General features: G+C 35.0%; 1 protein-coding gene across 3 annotated transcripts in view; it reads left to right on the top strand.

Moving 5' to 3' along the window:
* The window catches only part of Cad87A (cadherin 87A), a 164,418-nt gene that overhangs the window by 129,601 nt on the left and 15,563 nt on the right, over window positions 1-19,254 (top strand). For all 3 annotated transcript variants that reach the window (XM_035376800.2, XM_085816133.1, XM_085816134.1), the window contains exons 32-38: window positions 130-250; window positions 3,438-3,577; window positions 5,240-5,375; window positions 8,497-8,783; window positions 12,774-12,862; window positions 15,771-15,857; window positions 17,252-17,381. In XM_035376800.2, coding sequence (XP_035232691.1) covers window positions 130-250; window positions 3,438-3,577; window positions 5,240-5,375; window positions 8,497-8,783; window positions 12,774-12,862; window positions 15,771-15,857; window positions 17,252-17,381 — 990 coding nt within the window. The remainder of the gene's footprint in view (window positions 1-129; window positions 251-3,437; window positions 3,578-5,239; window positions 5,376-8,496; window positions 8,784-12,773; window positions 12,863-15,770; window positions 15,858-17,251; window positions 17,382-19,254) is intronic.

Below are 19,254 nucleotides of genomic sequence, written 5' to 3'. Positions count from 1 at the left end.
AAAGCGTCTTATTTTGCTCTACTGGGGGAAAAAATCTGAATTATTTGAGGTAATTGGATTTCTAGTGTTTTTGCTTTTGGCTGCAATAAAAAACAAAAGTTATGTTTCTTAACCTCATTTCTTTTTCAGACAACCAATCCCTACGTTTTCACTTTGGAAGAAAACTTGCCAGTTAACTTTCCTATTGGCCAAGTAATAGCTCAAGATAAAGATGTTGGAGAAAATGCTTTAATCTATTACTACATCGTAGGTAAGCTATTTTATGCATATCCTGGCTAAAGTAAAATTTCCGAATACGAGTTATATTAATAGCCTACAGATAAATTATTTTGTATCTTTAATAGAAATGCCAAAATCAGGAATTTACATATTTTGTTATTTTCCCCATTTACATGAATTTTCTAAACTGGTTTCTGATACATTTTACACTACGCGAAAATACAGAGATACATTTAAAAGAATAATCAGGTATAGATGCAGAGTAAAGTGGACGGAGCACCAGAATTTCATTATGTTGGTCTTACAGTATTGTCTCACCGAACTGTGTAGCCCCGCCTCAATTTTGATGGAGAGCACCTCGAGCAATGAACCATAGATTTTCCACTCCTTTTCCGTACTATGAAGGCAAGCTCTCACATTTCCACTTCGAATTTCATTTCGACTGTGGCAACTAGCGTTGGCTTAAAAAGACTGTAAACAGATCACTTTTAAAATCTCTTCTTTGGGTCTTTTGCCACACTTTATACTCAATTTATTTCTTTCATGACACTTCTGACTTTTCTTTTACACCAGTGGTGACGTCACATCACGTGCACAGTTCCATGTACATGTTCGTTTTCTGCCAGATCTGATAGTTGTTAAAATTCAGCCTTGCGTTCTTATCGCTGCCGACACTTAATATTCCGACGCACCAGTAGAGCAGTGTGCCAGCTTCTAGTACGGTAATCAATTGTGTAGTCTTTGATAATTGTAAGTCATTTGAATATGGCAAAGCACACGAGAAATATATGCCTAAGAAAGACGTGCCTTTGTTGAGGACTTTTTAAGGGAAAAGACTCGTATTCACGTTGCACATACAGAAAATCTCAAAAATCAATCATGCATCTTGCCCAACATTGAATCCGGGGCGCACTCCCGGTATTCAGTGGTCTTAACTTCATTTACTCTGTGGTTCCTGGTGGGATTAACTAGTGGCAGTTTATATTCGAAGTAGATTATTTTACAGAAGTGTAAAAGAAGTAAATTTTATTCGCCATCGTAATTTTTATTACCTATTAACATTAATTTGCATTGCTCATAGTAAGTATGTAGATTTCTGCTATTATCTAACCTAGTACTTTTTATTCTCTGAAATTTTGAGAAAGGAAGTTATTTAGTAAAAAAGTTTTGATTATAATTTTAGTTAATCATTACCACAATAATTTGAAAGATATAACAGAGTAAATACGCACCTGTCGATTACTTCACCTTGAACATCCTGTTCATTAAAAAAAAAAAATCAGTAAGTTTATAAGGTATTTCTCCCTCCTTTCCGCGTGCCTTCGTGGTGTAATTGGAGAACACGTCCGCCTGGCAATTTGGAGGCCCACTATTCAAATCTCAGAGAACGTATTGCACATCTTTCACGTCCCCTACGTGGATAAGCATGACGACTGTACAAGATAATGTTGAAAATGAGTTCTGATAACAATAAAATCTAATCTAGTAAAAATAAAAAAATGTGTTTGCACATTTTTAGAACGATTTCGCGGTCATTTAGTTAATTTTTAAAATGCAAAAATATTTTCTGAAGCGCTCCTTAATGATAGCTTTTTTTTTTTTTCTGAACTATAATTTTGAATCATCATTTTCATGATAGAAGGGCTTTTCGTAAAATTTCCCAGATGTATTAATTTCCATTTCTCTTCCACTAATTTCCAGAGTCCCTCAATCGTAGCGGATTTGAGCTTAGAAAGAGCTCTTTTCAAGAGATCAAAATCACAATAGTCCATTCGTGAAACATCAGGGGACTTGCAAGAATGCTTTGAAAAGGTATATGTGCAATATCTGTATCAGTCTTCATGTTTTCAAAGAATGCAGTAGTACTTTTCGAAGTTTCACTTTTTGAAGTCATTGGGTTAAAGAAACAGAATTTTTTACTGAAAATATTGGACGGAAAACTTTCTCTTGATAGTATATTGAGCTGATTTTAACATTTTCTCCCACTTTTCTTATTCTTAATTTCCCTCTGTGAGAGGATCTTGCGACAATCATAAACACCTTACTGAAACTTTCTTTGCATTAACGAAACTAGGTTTGTACATCTTTATCTCTTCGTTTTCGATAAAAAAAAAATACACCCTTGTTGTTGCTGTTGCTGCAGCCATATATGTAAACCCATGCTTCGTTAAGAGTCAAAATATATTTCCATTTATATACAGGGTTCTACGAATTGTTCTGCCGTTGAGCCAGATACTTCTGCAAAATCTGGTGAGCATTATGTATTCCAGCCTTTTCAAGTTATAAATCTTGGTTTATTATTTTATTTGTTGTCGCTGCAGATGTATTTAAAGACGCTGCAATTGATTTCTGCTTCGGCGGATTTTCTCTTGTTGCCAAAGTTTTAATTTTAGAAAGATTAGGAACAGTATTTACCTTTTCCGGGTATTCGTTTGAAGTCTTCTTTCTATGTAGAAGTAAGGATTGGCGGTTTTCCCTTTCCAATTAAAAAAGCTGCTTATTCTGCACTTAGAACTTTTTATACCATGCATTTCACAAAGTCTTTTAATTACGGAATAGGAATATTTCTCTTCGGAAGGCGTAGAAACTATCCTTCAGTCCACAGCTCGTTTACATGCGACATTTTGAAAAAAGAATAAATTTAAGCGTAGCAGACGATATTTCTCATTTCAGAAAAATAAGCTGCTGCCAGAAATTTTTATTCCAAAATATTCTTTTCCCCTTTATCGAAATCGTGGTTTAAGCAGGTAACAAAGTAAAAATATTATTCATATTTAAATCTTATGTAGTTTATTTATTTCATTATTACTTCTAGCAGTCAAAAACATACCATTCAATTTAATATATGTTAATTTTTTCAAGGTAGAAATCAATGCATAATCGCTTCTCAGTTCATTCCCAAACTTAAGTCGATGTTTATCTTGAATTTCTCCTTTTTGTTTATTTCAATTTATTTAATGATCGGTATGCATTAATTTCATGAAATGATTTTCTTAAATATCACATGTTAGTCTAGAGCCATTTTGTTATCAGTATCTACTCATAAAAAGATTAAAAGCCTTAATTTCTTGTATCTTAATATCATATTAAAAATTTATTTAGCACTTTGTTGGAGGGTAGAGATTTTTGAAATGGAACTTTTTGCCTACATTTCGATTTGAATGCAGTTATATTCCCATCGAAACAAATAATTAAAAGAAAATTGCATTACCTTGCAGATGGAAATTTTGGTGGAAATTTTAGAGTCGAAAGAACTACCGGTGTGTTGAGGTCAAATTCATCGTTTGATCGTGAAGAACGAGAGTATTACGAAATTGTCGTCAAAGCTACGAGCAATCCAGATTATATCGTGTATGAGGTAAATTACTATAAATTGTCATTATTTTAATGCCAAATGTTTTAATATTCTATGTTATATGAAATAATTATAACATCGTTTTGCTGTTGAGAATTTTAATAGCATTATCTTTTTGCCAAAGGTATAGATCTATCAAATATGTGTTAGCATTCTGTATTCATAATATTTCACATTAAAACGTTTTTAAAGCAGTCACATTATGATGCTTGTCACTAACGAACAGTATAAATTGCAAGTATTTTAATTAGCATGTTATTTTTTATGTTAAATCTGTCCTCTACTTCTTCCGTCAACTGCACTAGTTAGTTTAAATGAAGTAAATGGTGAATATAATTCTGATGTGTATACCACATGACTTCCTTGTACGGAATATTAAATTATAAGCTTTTTTTCTTGCATTTCATTTAAACTTATTGGATTGAATTAAATCTACTTCGCCGACAGCGCATAAACCACAATATAATAAATGCATTCTTTAAAATTTACTCTAGTATTTGTTTACCATAGCGACACTCTGGCGCTAGATTCACTTAACAGTATTATATTTCGTTCATATTATAACTCATAATGCACAAAATTTATATCATTTAAAGAATAGAATTATCTAATCGTTGCCACATGTTCTATTCAAATACTATAATAAAGCTAAAAAGATGTATAAAAGAAATTAAGCAAACAAAACAAAAAAGAAACAGTTTTTCACAGACGATTGAATATTTCTCATTAAATTAATTCAGTTCTCACTTCGTGAAAAGGCAAAAATACATAAAAACTCAAAATATCTATATTAAAAATTACGAAGTAAATCTTAAACACTTATTTCCTCGAAAAAATTCCAGAAAGGATTAAGTATGATTTAATTGGCAATAATAAATGAAGGCATTATCTTTGTTCTTGCTAAGCTAAGTTTCTCTAGATTGGCAAGAAATCCTGTAGTCTGCTGTTTCAAATGTAAACAATCAATGGCCGCCATCATAAAAAAAGGCTTAGCGGCAGTTAAACAACTTTAAAATTGTTGATAATTCTAAAAATATTGCACACAGAATTACGAAAGGCATAAAAACTTTAACCGGAAGATAAAAACAACATAATTCAATCATTTTTAAAGCAAAAAATGTACAATTTACGAACATATAAGAGTAAAGAAACTGAGATCACTGAGCCGGGTAACAGAGTGGATATATATATAAATATATTTATATACGTTTGGCGATGCCGATTGCAACCAAAATACGAGGTGCACATCTACATCTTATAGCAGTCCTATACACAAAATTTCAACGTTCTGGGGCTACTCGTTTTCGAGTTATGCGAGATACGTACGTACGTACATACGTTCGTACAGAAGCCACGAAAAATTCTCTTCAGAATTCATTTTAAAGCAGTTTTATAATTTTTTTGGAGGAAACGAGTCTTTTATTCTGTCCTTACGTACAGATATCATGCAAAAACATCGTTAAATTGCATTCTATAACGGTCAAAATGGATATTTTCGTTGAAATATGCTGCCTGAAATTTTTCGCGATTACAATACTTCCTTTTTACTTCGTACAAGGAAGTAAAAAACCTTAACAAACCCTTTTGAGCGACCGTTAAAATGTGAAACTTTTTCAGATTTATTTATTTATTTATTTTAGTCTATATGAAACTCTTTCTTTCCAGCGAGAAGAGGAGCAAGGATTTTCAGCCGCTTCTCGCAGTTACAGGGAAGAAGATCTATCGTTGGCTTTAGTTCGAATTACCATATCTGATGTGAATGACAATGCCCCCAAGTTTCTCAATGATCCTTATCTTGCAGGTGAGATTATTTTTGAAAATGACTTTTTCTTAAGTAAAGTCTTGTAAAAATTATCATTATATAACAGTACACTCACGGCTGTGTTGTAACTAAATAAACTAGATGCAGTCGTTAGAGTTGTGAGTAAATGAATTGTAAGCAAACACATTCACTCACTAGGTAACAGTTCAAGCGTAATTGATTTGCATTCTAGTGAGGAAAGGAAAATTAGAAGTTATAGTAAAGGCTGAAATTAGAAGTAACGGATTCATTTAAATAATACCCTTGTAGGATTCTCCACTGCGTATTTCTAAGTTACAGTTGAAAGTGAAGAACCTTAAGAACTAGTAAGCGAATAATCACTTGAGTTCGTGAGATAGAAATAGACAAGAAGGGTGAAATAACCCTTTATTATTCCGACTAAAGTTTAACAAACCTCCGTCTCGGAGTTGTACAATAAAGCCGACACTTGGGCTTTAACTTAAGAGACTAAGAATTAAACTAAATCTTAACTAAAGAGATGTAGTCGAAGTTATCAAACTTCTAACTGAGTTGGTCCCTTAACGCTGATTGACTGCGAAGCTATCAAGGGTCTAAAGTACGGCCGAGCGTAATAATAGCTTACGAGAGAGTGGCCTAAAAAGGCAGACGTAGGCAGCCAGAATATGTGGTATCTCTCTTACTAAGACTGTACAACTTCGCGGTTAAATACCGCTCTTCCTCATTAGCATTCAGACGTGATTCTAAAACTATGTTCTGGCCGTAAGTGGTAAGTTGAAATTAAGAGTCGATAGGAAAGGAAGTTTAACTCAAAATTTAACTGTTCATAAAATTAACATAATCCTTACAACCTTGTAACCTTTAAAACAATTTACCACTACACTAATGCAAAATATAATCTTAAATGATGTTCAAAGATTGATAGTTTGTGCTTTAAATTAAATAGTGACAGAGCATAATTTTCTTACTTTCTTGTATTAAAAAAGTTCGAGAAAAATTTGAGAGGCTTCAAAGTAATAAGGTAAAATTTCAATAATTCGGAAAGTACAAGCAGTAGCATGATGCGTTTTTTTCACTGAAATGCATACCGATACATGGGATCTTTTCTCCTAATAATGAACAAATTTATTGTGGTAATAGTACATTTTTTACCGATATTGTGTCAGAACGTTCGTACAGAACACTAGGAGGAAGATGCATCCAGATCTGGCAAGATCGAGGCTGTCTTTACACAGGAAAACGCCCCAACCCCTAGAAGCGATCCACGGAGGCATAACCTTCCCCGATCAATCGGCGGGGATAATTTCTGTTTCATACAGTCAGAGTAAAAGTTACAAAGTCTAAGGTGGATGCATCCACCTAAAAAAAAAATGAAGAACATGCTAGACATCGACCTTCCCCCAGAGCTGAACGATGGAAGTAAGATGTAACCTTATTATCTCCATGAGCTGAACAAGGGGAGCCAAACCCCCAAGTACAACCTACGAAATCAAACCATGTAACAACCCCACAGCGAAGGGGCAGACAAGACAGTACCATATGGTCCCTGCCGTATAGTAGCGCAGCATAATTCGCAACGCAGGTAGGATTACAAATGTTGAATGTCATTCACGAGAATGGCCGTCATACGAGTAGCACGACGCTCTACATAGCATCGAAGGTTGCTCATCTGGGATTCCAGCAATAATAATTACATAATAGCAAGTAATTTCTGTAAAATATGGTCAGTAACGTTCTCCGATCTCTCTGCACACCTGCGCCTTCAAGCGGTCCATAACCAAAAGCCACAAAATCTGGAGAGCCTAGTGAGTATTCGTACAGAAAATATGCGATAGAGGACACAGTCATTGTGAAATGTTGATCACAGTATAGGTGCTGGACAAAACATTTGCTAATGCGCTCCATCCTGCATAAATGTTACACTATGGTCGAAAAAGAAAGCGATGTTGTTTCTTAAAGCAATGCATAAACGCCCGATAGTAATTAAAATAAGTTTAAATGTACCGCTGTGAACCTCATCAAAGAAGAAAGGGCCTATAATGAATTCTGTCATATCTGGCGGATGCAAAGGGATGTGGGTTCTTTCTAGCACAGATGTGACATCTTGTGACATCTTTTGATTTGTGACATCTTTGTGCATTTGCATATCTATTAAATGAAAGGTGTACCTTGTCAGTCCACAGGAGTTTCTCTCGAAATGTATAAAATTTCTATATGGTTTTTTGAAGTTACATTTCTATAAAATTCTTTCTTATTAGCCCAGAAGGGCTATTAGCATCAAAACGGCATTTTGCTTCAAATCACTTTTTAAATTGTTGACGCCAAATTTTATCGCCCTGCATTACATTTAAAGAGACTAAATAATGGAAAAGCTACATGAATGTATGTATGTTTCTCGCACTGTGAAAAAGCAACGGTACCTAGCGTAATGCTGTAATCAAATTTTGAATAACATAGCCCTAACCCGAACATGGGCACTTGGAAGGCCGAATTTGAAATTTGTTTCATTATTTATTTCATATTTTATAAAACTTTTACATTTTTGATTAAAAAATAATAAATACTTTAACTAATAATAAATAATACTAATAACTTTAATAATTAAATACTTTATAACATTTTTCATTAAAAAACTAACAATTTCAAAGCGAGCAGTGGCAACACTGTAAGGAATAAAGCATTTTTATCTCCGGCACGCGAGACTGTCTATAGGAAATTCTAAAGATATGCTGTTTTTAAATATTTTTAGCACAATATGGTATTAGCCCAAATGCTGTCGAAACGTGCATGTGTCTGTAAATGAGGGGGGGGAAACTCGTTTAGGTGTAAAATAAAATCTAAAATCTTCCAGTTTTTTTTTTTATTTATTTTTTATTTTATTTTATTTTATGTAGCAAAAATTTTTTAGAATTTTATTAAGTAGCGTTTCTATAGAGAATTACCTATAAAGTTCTATGAAAATTTTTAAAGAGCTCTATCAGTTTCTACGAAAATGTTTCGTAAGGGACATGGCACGAAATATTGTTAGGAATTCTGCTCAAATGCCTCAGAACTAAGTTTGACTGAATTTTCCAGATTTAGAGTGTTAGCATTTGACTTTCTTAATTTTGAAAATTCATTGATTTTAATTTATTTTACTAAGGTATCCGTACGTCGATGCAAGTGGGAGATCTTGTTGCTGCGGTTTCCGCTGTTGATCCGGATGTAGGTGAAAACGGGAAGTTTGAATACAGGCTCGACGCAATCCGGTTATTTCGTCCGGGTGTCAGCGGCAGTGTCCGACCCGTGCCATCTCCTTTCAATATCTCATCGGATGGCCATATCACAGCGGCACAGCTAATGGCTCAATATGATCATGCTCGTTTTGAACTGAGAGTGGCTGCCAAAGAAGTTGCTTCACCTTTCAGAGTAGCAAAAGCAACTGTGAAAGTAAGTGTTCTGTTCCCCCTTTTCTTTCTCTCCCTTCCCACATCAAAATCCTTTCGTTTGTGTTATTACAAATTTTAAAATTTAAATTTTGTGATAGTTCATGTTTGGGCATTCCTCATACGACGAAAAGACTGTAAAACTAGACTTTGCAACTGCTTGAAGGCCACAGGCTAAATATCTGAAAAATTATCGAAATAAATATTTAAAAAAATCTGGCAAATTGCCAATCTAAATCACCGAGCCGGGTAACAAAGTGGCAGTATATATATATATAAACTTATAGCATATACAGTTAAAAGTACATTGTGCAAAGCAATGCAATTCATCAACAATATTAATAATTGCATCCTTGTATAAGAGGTTTAACACAATATTTAAACAATTCAAAATTTTAAAAAGGATTATAGTAGGTATAAGGTATTTCTCCTACCGTCTTGGCGTGCCTTCGTTGTGTAGTGGTTCTGCACGCTGGGCTGGTATTCCAGAGGCCCGTGATTCGATTCCCGGGGAAGGCGGTTGCTAATTTTTCATCTTGCCTGCTTCCAAAAAATACCTAATGTCTCTACATTGTACAAACTCGAAAACAGAAACTGCAAAAGGGGGGAAATATACAAGGAGAAAAAATATATAAATTAATCTTCTTTTACTGAAATTCCAATTCAGAATCCATCAGGGATAATCTATATTTACATTAAATTTCTTATCGTAGTCATCCAACTATTACCTCCGATTAAGGTTTAAGTAATAATTATCATATCACTATAGTTGAGAAATTTAAAAAATATAGTTAATACGAGTTTTCTTTAGAGTTATAGAAATTTTGAATATATATATATTCATTAAATCACTTTTGGAATTATCTCCTAAGGAAAAAAAAAAGGAATTAGGAAAATGAATAAAATTGAATTAATGCTAGTGTAGTAAAAAATTAGTATTGTTTATAGTAAGTAAAAAAAATTACGAAAATAGTACAGAACAAGCATGTGAAGAAAAATTAAACTGTTGCTATTAAGCGAAAATTAATTGGTTTTTCAAGGAGAACAAACCAATTTCCGATTATTTAACAATAATTAATAGAAGTGAATGTGTTCCGTCGTCTTAATATGCGAGCACCAATTGAACAGCTCAAACCAGGAGCATATTGAGCCGAAACTGATTCAAAGTACAAGTAAAGAATAAACCCTAACAAGATATATAGCTATATAGAAGGTTGGCCAAATTCATTCAAAGTATAAGTCAAGAACAAAACTAAATATCCAAGTTCGTTTTTGAGTTATGCGAGATACATTTGCAGTATGTAGGTATGTATCTCGCATAATGTAAAATAATGTCTGTAACGCATGTCTGTACGTTCATACGTATAGACGTCACGAAAAATTCACTTTTAAATCCATTTTACAATGCGTCTGGAAAAAAGGAATCCTTTATTTTGTCCGTACATACAAATGTCATGCAAAAACATTATTCAAATGGATTCCAGAGCATTCAAAATGAATATTTTCGTTGAAATATCATACTTGAAATTTTTCGCGATTACAGTACTTCCTTTACTTCATACGAGCAGTAACTGTATGTTTAATTAAGAATTTTTTCTCAATATTTCTGAAATGAGACGCGAAACAAGAAATAAAATCTTTATCTGTGCTTTCTAAGTAAGTAGAATATATACGTAACATGTTATTTTCTTTTATTAAATTTCTGAAAAGGTTATAAATGCGAATATCCTCTTACAAAGTGTGCTCAAGAAGGAAGAAAGTATATCTTCAGGACATCCTAACTAAGTCCCATCCACAACGTACGGGGTATTATCAGGACTTAACTGCATTCTCACGACTTCGCGGATAAAACAAATGGGATATAAATAATAGTTCTTACCTGGTTCTTGATCTTCTGAGCTTCTAAAGAGAGTAACTGAAAATTACTTAGTTTTTTTTAATCCTTTATTGACACATTATAACGAGAGACAATTCACTTGACACATCTTATACATTTAACTACATTCTAAAGATAAAAGTAAATAAATCAGTTTTAAATTCAAGGGCTCACTATAGCCCCATATCGGTTGAGTTTCCAACAGCGGAATATCCCATTAATCTCCTAAACGCATCCCATTATATCCTTAGAACATCCTATCTAGGTCTCATCGACAGCGTACGAGATGTTAATTTAAACTTAATAATAAGTATTTTTCTTCATCTGATATCACATACAGCTATATACAATGATGTGCAAAAATTAAGGACGAGACTTTTTTTTTTTCAATATAACTTTGTACAAAAGCTTTCCAAATCAACACATTTAATACCGTAAGATCCCCAATACGTAAGGACATGAGTAATGTAAGCAACACTTACTAAAAGAGAAATCAGAGGGATAAAAAGAAGCTTTATTGAAAAAGTAGCATGGAGCGCAATGCGACTGAAGGCCGAAACATTCCTGTGCTGGGTGTCCAGCAAGAAACATCCGGTCTTTAATAGGGAATATGATCTCCCCTGACTGCTAGACAGGTTTCACAACGTCTGCCCATGCTGAGAATGAGGGTGTCAATGAGTTGTTGAGGCATTGCTGCCCATTCGTCTTGCAGCGCCAATCGAAGCTCCGGAATCGTTACTGGTGGTAAGGTACGAGCTGCCAAGCGTCTACCTAGAAAATCCTATACATGCTCGATGGGATTGAGATCCGGAGATCGTGCCGGCCAATCCATACGTTCAATATCCTCACTCTCTAAGAGCTGTTCGACAGCTACTGTGCGATGACATGGTACATTGTCGTCCATGAAAAGGAACTGCGGACCCATAGCGCCTCTAAAAAGACGCACATATGGAAGAAGAATCTCGTTACAATAACGGGTCCCGATGACTGAACCTGCGTCGAAGATGTGAAGGTCTCTACGACTACCAAACATGATGCTTCCCCAAACGAGAACACCGTCACCTCCAAACCTGTCCCTTTCAATGATGTTCGAAGGATGATCGCGGCTTCCCCGCTCTCTCAAGATGAGTATGCGATGAGAATCGCTACTCAGACTGAATCTGCTCTCATCTGTAAAGAGTACTCGTCCCCATTCATTGTCTCTCCAATTCCGGTGTTCCCGGCACCACGCCTTCTCCGATGGGCAGGCGTTAGAGGACACACCGTACAGGGCGTCGTGCAAACAGACTACCACCGTGCAGTCTTCTGGCCACGGTAAAACGCGATATCGGTCGTCCAGTCGCCGGTGTCGTGTGTCTAGCGGTTTTCCCCGCTGTCTGCCGCCTGTTTCTTCTGGCCTGTAAGGCAATATACCGGTCATCTGCGGGTGTGGTTACACGTGGACGACCACTACTAAACCCCCGGATAGCTGTTCCTGTAGTTTGAAATTGTCTCCAAAGTCGTGAAACGATGCTGTGAGCCATTCCGAACACTGCAGCCACACTTGTCACACTGCGGCCTTCCTCCAACTTCCCAATGATTTGACCTCGAGTAAAATCATCCAGATGTCGTCTAACAGATTGATTATTCGCCATTTCTCGCTGAGGCTGCTACTCGGTGTGATTTTAACTGCTATACGGCGTGCAATCTCTTTGCCAGAAATACTGATCTTACACCGACAACATGCTTTATACTACTCAGACACTCCCTCATTACGTCTACCTGCATATCTGCGCATGTGCTACCGTACATCATCTTACTTAATCTACTGATTGGTCTTTCTGTCCGCTCTGCCTCTTCGTTCAGCTGATATGCTAATTTTTCGACTTCGTCCTTAATTTTGCACACCAGTGTATTACAAATAAATACTGTAAATCAAAACAAATATTATTTTGTTAATATTGTTAAAGCAAAGGAGCAATGTATAATGCATTCGATTTTGCGATATTTTCAGAGTGATATACATATATTAAATGTGATAAAATGTTACTTTTCATGCATTAGGACATCTTCTAATTAAACTCGTAATTTGTTAGTGATATGATGAAAATACTATTAAAATCTTTCGCAATTTTGCAGGTGTGGATTTATGAGCAAAATCAGTTAGTAAGAGTTATAGTACCTCAACCACCTGAAGAAGTGCATAAACGTGAAACTTTAATCCATGAGTAAGTTCCTTTATTTTACTGTTAATAATTTTACTGAAATGATTTTTTTGGGTGAAAACACCATTTTATATATCCAAGCTTTAAAAATGCTTACTGTTTACATTTTACAGAATTTTAATTTATGTACAGAGTGGTCCAAGATAAAGCGTACCGAACCTGAGAGACATCATTTGCCTTGGGTTTAGTTTATCTTGGACCGCCCCATAGAATAATAGTCACTAAATTCATGCTGTAAAGAATTAAGGCATTGTTCTTTTGTAATATACTATAGGCACTTCAAGACCTTTCGACCCCCTCCTATTGTGATCATAGTACGTTCCGTCCTCACCTTACAGCACTTATTTTTTCCAACTTATTTGAGAACCCAAAGCTATAATTTCAAGTAAATCGTAATTCGTGCACCTTTCACGAAGCGAAATACGCTATACCAGAATGAAGTGAGGAGAAAAAACAGTTACGGATACGAAGGCGAGCTGGATAGGAGAAAATTAGCTTAAAATGCTTTTGGAAGTCAGGAAACTGAAGAAAACCGCAATGCCCTCTCCGAACTTCGAACTTCGGACAAAGAATATATATATATATATATATATATATATATAAATGAAAGCTTCCATAGACGTAATGTATCACTTCTGAGCTGCTAGATCGAGAAAGGACAAATTCTCGTCACCAAATCGGCATTTGCACGGGAAATTAAGAATTACCGTACAAATTTAAAGAACTTATAGAATTTGTTCCTTGATAAAGGTTTTCGCTACAATTTAACTCGGATTTTCCTAAATCTTGTTAGTCAAAATGAATAATCTATTATTAATCTACTCGCGCAAATCACTGATTCGATTTACATCGATAAGGCGATTAAAAAGATGGCATCACAGAACTCTGAAATCTTTACGAATGCGACCTTCGACACCGGCCTCGACAACTACACTCATGTCCATAAATTAAGGATAATTCGGAGTCACGCGGAAATCGAACTTTAAAATAAATATATCACCTGTAAAATGACTACACACATCTTCAAGAATCATATGCAAATTTCAGGAAGTAACCAGATGACACCGATGGTACGTCACAATGACGAGAGTGTAAGAGAGTGATATATAAGGAATACAGGCAAAGAAGTAAACTTGTTCACAGGCGCTTTATAAGCATTTCAGTGCAATAACCGAATAGTTATGACACAAAGGACGCATTTGGAGGATTTTTTACATGGTAGAATTATCGGCCGTCTGGAATGTGGGCGTACCCAACTGGAAGTATCAGACGAACTTGGAATTGCCCAGAGTGTCAACTCTAAGCTTTGGCAACGATTCCAAGATGATGGTAATGTGAGTAGACGTTACAGCACAGGTCGCCTCAGAGTTACAACGCCGAATGACGACCGGTATTTGGCAGTCACTCCCAAAAGAAATAGGCGGAGCACAGCCTCAGACCTGTCTCGTCAGCTCTCTTCAGCTACTGGTACGACAATTTCAAGGCAGACCGTGTACAGGCTCTTAGAGCAGATTGGTCTATATGCTCGTAGACCTGTCAGATGCGTTCCACTTACTGCAACTCACTGTCGCCTGCGGTTAGCCTGGAGTAGAGAGCATGCATTGTGGACACCGCAACAGTGGGCTTGTGTGATGTTTTCCGACGAGTCCAGGTTTAGCTTGCAGTCTGATTCTCGCCGGACTTTCATATGGAGAGCTCCAGGTACCCGTTACCACCAAGAAAACATCATTGAACGATACCGTTACGGTGGTGCAGGAGTGCTCGTTTGGGGTGGAATTATTCTGGGTTCCAGAACTGACCTGCATGTTCAAATTGGAACCATGACAATCCAAATCTATCGGGACGTCATTCTGGAACAACATGTACGTTTGTTTCTGGGCGCCATGGGCGCACAATTTGTGTTTATGGATGACAACGCCCGTCCTCACCGTGCAAACATCGTAAGCGAATGCCTTCAATCGGAGGATATCACCCGTATGGACTGGCCAGCATTCTCACCGGACTTGAATCCACTAGAGCACGTGTGGGACATGCTTGGCCGACGAGTTGCAGCCCGTCAACCTCCTCCTACAGGTCTACCGGAACTTCGGAGAGCATTGCTTTTTGAGTGATCGATAATTTGATACTCAGCATGCCTAGGCGTTGTACGGTCTGTATTGCATCGTCTGTGAGACATACAACGTATTAACAATCATACCAACCATGTAATATTGGTTTTTTTGTAAATAGTTTTTTTTTTTTTTTTTTTTTTTTTTTTTTTTTTTTTTTTTTCGTAATTTGCTCCAGGGAGAAAAAATCGCTAATTTTTTTAATAATTTCAAATATATAGCATCTTTTTTTTTTTTTGCTCTTTACCTTTTGTTTAATAAATAAGCTTTACAAATAAGTCAAATTTGTTTTGCTTCTAACTCTTCCTTTGCCTGATTTTGCTTTATCCTTAATTTATGGACATGAGTGTATTACTGGCATACGCAAAAAGGTATAAAGCTAGCTCTCTTTCGGAACAGTTTCAACAGCTATTTGGCGCATGAGCAAAATGATATAAAGCCGGAATGATAGCCTCTGTTTCCCTCTGTGGTCTGAGGGAGCCACTCCATATTTGGCGAAGCTTTCATTCTTAACATTACATATTCTTAGCCTCGGATCTCTCGAAAACGCGTCGCATGGGCTTCCAATCACATTATAAAGGCATGCGGAAGGCAGGGAGAAAATGCCTTATACAGTACGCAGTTTCATTTTTTTTTAATAATAATAATTATGTAAAAAAAACTGCTTTCTCATTTTACGAAAGAAATATATACATATATATAAAAACGTACATTAGCTTTACAAATCGTTATTGACTATGTAGATGTGTCGTAATTTTACAGATAATTGTTAAGTGATTTAATAAAGTCTATTTATCTCACAGAATCCTTTCTAATGCCACGAGAGGTGTAGTGGTAATTGATGACATCAGATACCACGTGAATGAAAAGAAAAAATTAGTTAGAAAATGGTAAGTTAATTATTTATTTTTTCGTTTCAAAATAGCCTTTACGCCTAGGGTGGGCGGCTATAAATAATTATTTTGATAACTGTAAATTATTTTAATATATTCCTCAAAAACATTTTTGTTAAATAAATGCATTTATTTGAATATATTATGCTCTTAACCAAACCTTCTTATACAGTGAAGTAATCAAGCTTGTAAGCTCAAAATCTGGACTTTAATTGTACAAAGAATGTTTGATTGAAGCAAATTCAAAACATCATAGTTTTGCTGTTAATAAAATTTAGAGTAAGTTAAGTAACCTAGTTAATTTTGTGTGAGTGATTTTAGAGTGAGTTTGTGATAAAAACTTTTTAGTTCACTCATAATGTTTGTCACCATGGTCAAAAGTTTGTCATCGAGTTTTGAACTAATTCCTGATAATTTATATCGAGCTGAAACTTTGCACATACATTGTTTGTGTATGAAAAAGTAATGTGGCTAAGCGACATTTTTCAAAATTCGATTTAGACCTTTTTAATTCAATATTGAGAAGAAATTTTGCACATTTAACGAGGAAACTAAAAGTCACAGAATTTTAATGTTTGCACTGCCGGACAGAGTGGAAAAAATCGTTTTCAAAAACTTTGTGCGACAATTTTTAACGTAATTTTTTGGCAAGCTTTTGAAGCAGATTATTAAATACATCTTTTTACAAAACTCCTCCTCAATTTAATGTCACAAGTAAATTGGACTACCAAAAGTATAAGCCATTGTCTTTATAAATTTATAAAAGGAACCACGTGCTTTTATTATTTTCAATATAAAACTGTAGATAAATTTAGTAAAGAGAATTATTTAAGCGCTTGTGTCAGTTAAGCTGTATGATAAATTATTTTTCTTTTAAGTTCGCCCATTATTTTACGAGTTTTAAATGAAAGCTTATTTTATAAAAACTTTTATTTTTATTTTTTCGCATCTTATTATTTTTTCATTTTTGGCATAGTTTATTCAAATCATTTCTATTTTAGCTATAAATTTCCTTTTAAATAATATAATTAATGTGTATTAGAGTGGACTATTTATGAGTTTTAAAGGAAGCATGAAAATTTTTCGGTTTCTTCTAGAACAGGGGTTCTCAAGCGATGGTACGCTGATGGTACGCAAGAGAAAAAGGTGGTACGCAAAGGATATACGGGTACATGTTATACGCCGGAATATATGGCAACAACATTATAAAAAAATTACTGTGAAATTCATGGTGCCATGCTAGAGTGAATGCTAAAATTTGGTTATTGGACTCAATATACTATAAAAATGAACTCAATGATTTTGCAGAGTGAATCCTAATTGAAATCTTCATAAAATCTGACGGTTTTCAAAATTAAATTTTTTAACTCACCACTTTGTTTCATTGCTAGGACGGATCTCTACATCCATGTAGTAAACAACCAAGATGAAATGATGCTCATACCGCAAGTGCTGGAAGCCGTGGATTCGAATTCGAAAGTACTCAGTGACCGCCAAGAAATTAAAATCCACAAAATAGTGGTAAAGTAACAAATTTTTTGTAAATAATACTTTTGCATACTTAATTAATGTAGACAAAATGTTTGCTAGACTTTCTTGCTTTTGGAAAAGAAGGACTTTGTTCATTCAATGTTACAGTAGTACATACAGTAGTACCTCCTGTAAGGGATACCTCTATTTAAGGAACCATTCTGTTGGTTCCTGTCACTTTGAATTGGGATCTGAATGTATTATGATCTTAATGCTTATTAAGGAACACTCTATGTGAGGGACACTGAAAAAAAGCTTCCAAAATAAGATCGAGGTGGAGAAATAAATAAAAATAGAAATACTCTTTTTTAGCAATCTTTTGAGATTTCGGAGGCAAGTTTCTGCTCGGTGAAAGATAATTTTGTGATAAAAGAACAATAAAATGCTCTTTTGAAAAGTGCTTTTCAGTAGGGAGGGAGGAATAAAAGGGGAACAATATACATTGGTAAAAAGCAAGTTGTGATACAATCAAAAGGATATTTCACATTGGCATAATTCAAAATCCAGTTGATCTTCCTAAAGTTCTCAGAAAGGTTACAGTGTTAGCAGTTTCTAAGGCAATCGAAGACAAGGGCCGATGAGGAAAAAATGGCCTCCAGTGGAACGGTGTATGAGACACCAGGGTGCCTAGGCCAAAGGCCTTACCCCTTGTGGAACAATTAGTATCTTAGAATTATGTATCAGTAGCTAACTTGTTCAATCAGCATATAGATTTCAGTTAGATTTTCATAGTTTTTTTTTATTTATTAATTAGGATTAGATTTTGAATCTAAACTCTTTGATTTAATGCATTAATTAATGAGTTGTTAGAATTCTGGGTAACGAGGCGAAAACGAAGGCACAGAAAAGCAGTCGAGCCGTGACTTGGAGAGAAAGCATGGTAAGTGACAAGGTCACAGTAGTCTGAATCCATAGTAATGATATAAAAATTATTACATAAGATATACACTGATAAAAATAAGATAGGAAAAAAATGCTGGTGAGATAACTGAACCACCTTCCCACGATGTGGACAGAGTGAAACTTCTGGAGAGCAAAAGAAGTTTAGTTTTGCATTTGTGTGTTATTTTTGCATGGCTCCAAAGAGATGAAAAATTAACATGTTGATATAATTTATGTAGCAGGAATTTAAGTTTGAGAAACTTAGAGGAAAAGATTTAATAAAAACCAAGTTAGTTATGTGCTAAAGGATAGAGAAGAAATAAATATATTATGCATTATTAATTCAAATGAACATTCTGGGACTCTCAAATTTAGAAAAACTGAAGCAAGAAATTGATGCAGTAGAGTTCAACTGGTTTGTTCTGTAAGAGCAAATAGAATTCCTGTAAGTGGAGTATTATTGCAAGAAAAGGCAAAATATATTTCTGAAACTTTAAAGTATGAAATGGTTGGTTAGAAAACTTAGACATAACATTACTTTTAAAACTATTTATGATGATGAAAAATCAGAAGATATGCAACACGTAAGAAAGTGGATAAAAAAGCTAAATGAAACCAGTGAAGGATATGAGGCCAAAAATATCTACATTGCAAATGAAACTGGATTATTTTGTCGAATATTGCCTAATAAAACTCTTTGCTTCATAGGAGAAAAGTGCTCTGGTGTTAAGAAGCTCCAAGGAATGTCTCACTTATGCTACTTTGTTGTAGTACGGAAGGAGAGTTGGAGCAACCACTTGTAATTGGACAGGCGAAAAAAAACAAGATGCTTCAAACACATCAATCCAAAAGCTTTATCAGTCCATTGGCATCACATTAAAAAGTCACAGATGATGAAAAAACTTCAGAATTGTTGATTGCTTTTGATACAAAATCATCTAGAAAAAATAGAAATCTGCTATTTCTTGACAAGCTTACTCAC

Source organism: Stegodyphus dumicola, chromosome 4, assembly GCF_044657685.1.
Source record: "Stegodyphus dumicola isolate Sdum_Otavi_A_Nest chromosome 4, ASM4465768v1".
Taxonomy (NCBI): Eukaryota; Metazoa; Arthropoda; class Arachnida; order Araneae; family Eresidae; genus Stegodyphus; species Stegodyphus dumicola.
The sequence above is the reverse complement of the archived record's forward strand: the minus strand, read 5'-3'. Positions and strand labels throughout refer to the sequence as shown.